General features: G+C 40.6%; 1 protein-coding gene across 1 annotated transcript; it reads right to left on the bottom strand.

The window, feature by feature from the left end:
* Positions 1-470: 470 nt before the first annotated feature.
* LOC147475022 (uncharacterized) lies at positions 471-1292 on the bottom strand. Its single transcript, XM_086585244.1, has one exon. It carries the CDS (start codon positions 1290-1292, stop codon positions 471-473), a length of 822 nt encoding a protein of 273 aa, XP_086441370.1.
* Positions 1293-2840: the final 1548 nt, after the last annotated feature.

The following is a 2840-nucleotide window of genomic DNA, read 5'->3' as shown; positions in this document are numbered from 1 at the left end:
ATCATTATAGAGTATGTCGCTGTTTCCACACAAGTTTTCACCCATATGATGAACCTTTCGGGGATCCCCACTCTTCTCATAGCAAATTCCACTGTTTCCCACCTCACCGTGTCATAAGCCTTTTTCAAATCTACTTTTACTGCACACCTCGGCGGTTGATGGTCACGATGATAATTATGCACAATTTCATGAGATAATAGGATGTTATCCTGTATACTCCTACCAGTTTTGAATGCTGATTGGTTAGGATTGATCACCTTAGGCAACAAATATTTCATTCTTTTTGTCATGACCTTAGTTATGCATTTATACATCACTCCACAACATGCAATAGGCCTGTAATCTCCCAGAGTATTAGTCATATGAACTTTAGGAATGAGGGTGATCATGGTGGAGTTTACCTCATTTATCATCTGATTGGAGTGGAAGAAATTCTTTGCTGCCTTTATAAAATCTTCACCAATGATCTTTCAAGTACACTTGTAGAATAGAGATGAGAAACCATCACTCCCCGGGGCTTTGTCATTACCAATATCCGCAAGGGCTTCAATGATTTCATCTCGAGACACTTCTCTCTGAAGATTCTCATAGTCTTCTATGCTGATTTGCTGCCGTGGTTCCATCCCTTGGAAATCAGAAAAGTCCACTGATGACATGTTGCTAGGACTGTAAAGAGCTGTATAAAAGGCCACACATTCATCCCCAATCGCATTGCTATCTTGGATAGCATTACCAGCTTCATCTTTTAAGCATGAGATCTTGTTACTTAGTCTTCTGGATTGCATCGATTTGAAGAAGTATTTGGTGTTATTGTCTCCCACTACAATCACTTGATCCCTCGACTTCTGTCTGAACATGTCCTCTTCTGAATTCATTGCTTGGACGTGGTTTGTTATAGCTTCTTTTTCTTTTCCTATTAGTACTCGATCCATCGGTATACTTTGTAGTTCGGTTTGAATCAGATCCATTGCTGCCTTTGTTTCTTTAACTCTGCTTACAACATTCCCTATTCTTTCTCTGTTCCACTGTATAAGAGCAGCCTTGGTTAATTTAAGCTTCTTCATAAACACAAACATCGGGTTTCCCACCACTTCGCTCTGCCACGCTTTCTCCACTGTGTGCATGAAGTGTTTCTCCTTATGCCAGAAATTGAAAAACTTGAACGCTTTCCTTTTTTGGTTTTTTTGGATCACCGATCTCACTACTATAGCTGAGTGATCTGATACTGCTCCTGGGTTCAAGTACTCAGCCTCATGATCTCCATATTCACCTATCCATTCTGCGTTTGCCATTACTCTATCAAGCTTGCAGCTGACCCTATTCTCCTGCTTATTGCTCCATGTAAGAAAATTGCTTTTGCTTTTGATATCCACCAAGCCCGCAACATTTACACAATCTAGCAGGTCTGCAAAGTGATGCGGTCTTACTTCTATACCTCCTATCTTCTCTTAAGCACTTAGAATCGTGTTGAAATCACCTAACAGCACCCATGGCTTCTGTATTATACACGAGAGTTCAATGATGGTCCTCCATAACTGTCTTCTTGTAGTCATATCGGTGCTGCCATATACTACTGTAATTATGCACTCCTCACCCGCAATTGTTGCAACTTCCATAGTAATTTGCTGCTCATCCTTCCTCAGTACCTTTGCTTTGCATTCTCTCGGGTTCCAACATACCCATATATTGCCTAGTTCAGTTCCATTGTCATTCCCTTCCATTCGCCACTCTGTGAAAGCATTATTAAATACTCTATCTCTGTTATTTCTCTTCACTCTTGTCTCGACTAACCCCATTAGACTTATCTCAAACTTGTGCACCATTTCGCGGATTTCAACTTGCTTAAAAGCTTTGTTGAAACCTCTCATGTTCCAGCAGGCTGTGTTTATCATTTACTAAGCTGAGAAGACGATAAAAGACTAGCTTTAGTCTTTTCTTTGCTGATACTAATCTCTCCATTTGGGTCTGCTACTCTTATTGTGTTTTGTTTTTCCCCTGTAGTAACTTGGTCTGCTACTATCTCTTCCTCGTTCTCTGAATCTATGAGTTGCTTGAACCTATTGTCTTCATGCTGCTTCATAAGTAACCTCCTTTTAACTTGGCTTTCACTTTCAGTGTTATTTCCTTGTACCTCTTGTACCTCTCGTTAAGCTTTGTCTCTGTTCATCTCTGCCCCTTGTTTACCTTGTTCCTCTGAACTAGTCGCATCCTTGTTTCTTTTAGTTTTGATTCTGTGTTTCTTCCCTGGTGACTCCCACTCATGCTCATCTTCTACTTGAAGCACTTCTTGCACGTCTGAGTTTGTGGTTCCAGCTTGTTTCACTTCTATTCCTTCTAGCTTTATCTGTTTCCCCTCCTCAGCCCCTACTATATTTATATCATTCTTATTAGAGTCTTTTTTTAACCACACTGTCTTTGGTCCCTTCTCTGTATTAGGCTTATCTGATATCGACCTTTTTAGACAACTCTGACTTGTGTGTCCAAATACTTTACATGCTTGGCAACATTGCGGCTTCCAGTTATATTCAAAATCCACTTTGTAAACTCTTCTTTGGTCTAGCACCACTGGGATGTTATCGGGGCATGGGCATTGAGTATCGATTTCTATGTAGACTCTTGCGTAGGTTGTTCTAGCGATATTTTCAGTTAAACGATCTGTAAACATGGGTATACCAATAGCACTCCCCACTTGGCTGAATCCATCTTTGTTCCACATCTCCATGGGTAATCCTTTTACTACAACCCATATTGGAATCGTTTTTAATTCCCTTGTTTCTGCTTCCACGAAAAGTCTCCAAGGCCTGACAACAAACAGCTTGCTGGCGATGTGAAATGATCCA

This window comes from Coptis chinensis, chromosome 9 (assembly GCF_015680905.1).
Source record: "Coptis chinensis isolate HL-2020 chromosome 9, ASM1568090v1, whole genome shotgun sequence".
NCBI lineage: Eukaryota > Viridiplantae > Streptophyta > Magnoliopsida > Ranunculales > Ranunculaceae > Coptis > Coptis chinensis.
The sequence above is the reverse complement of the archived record's forward strand: the minus strand, read 5'-3'. Positions and strand labels throughout refer to the sequence as shown.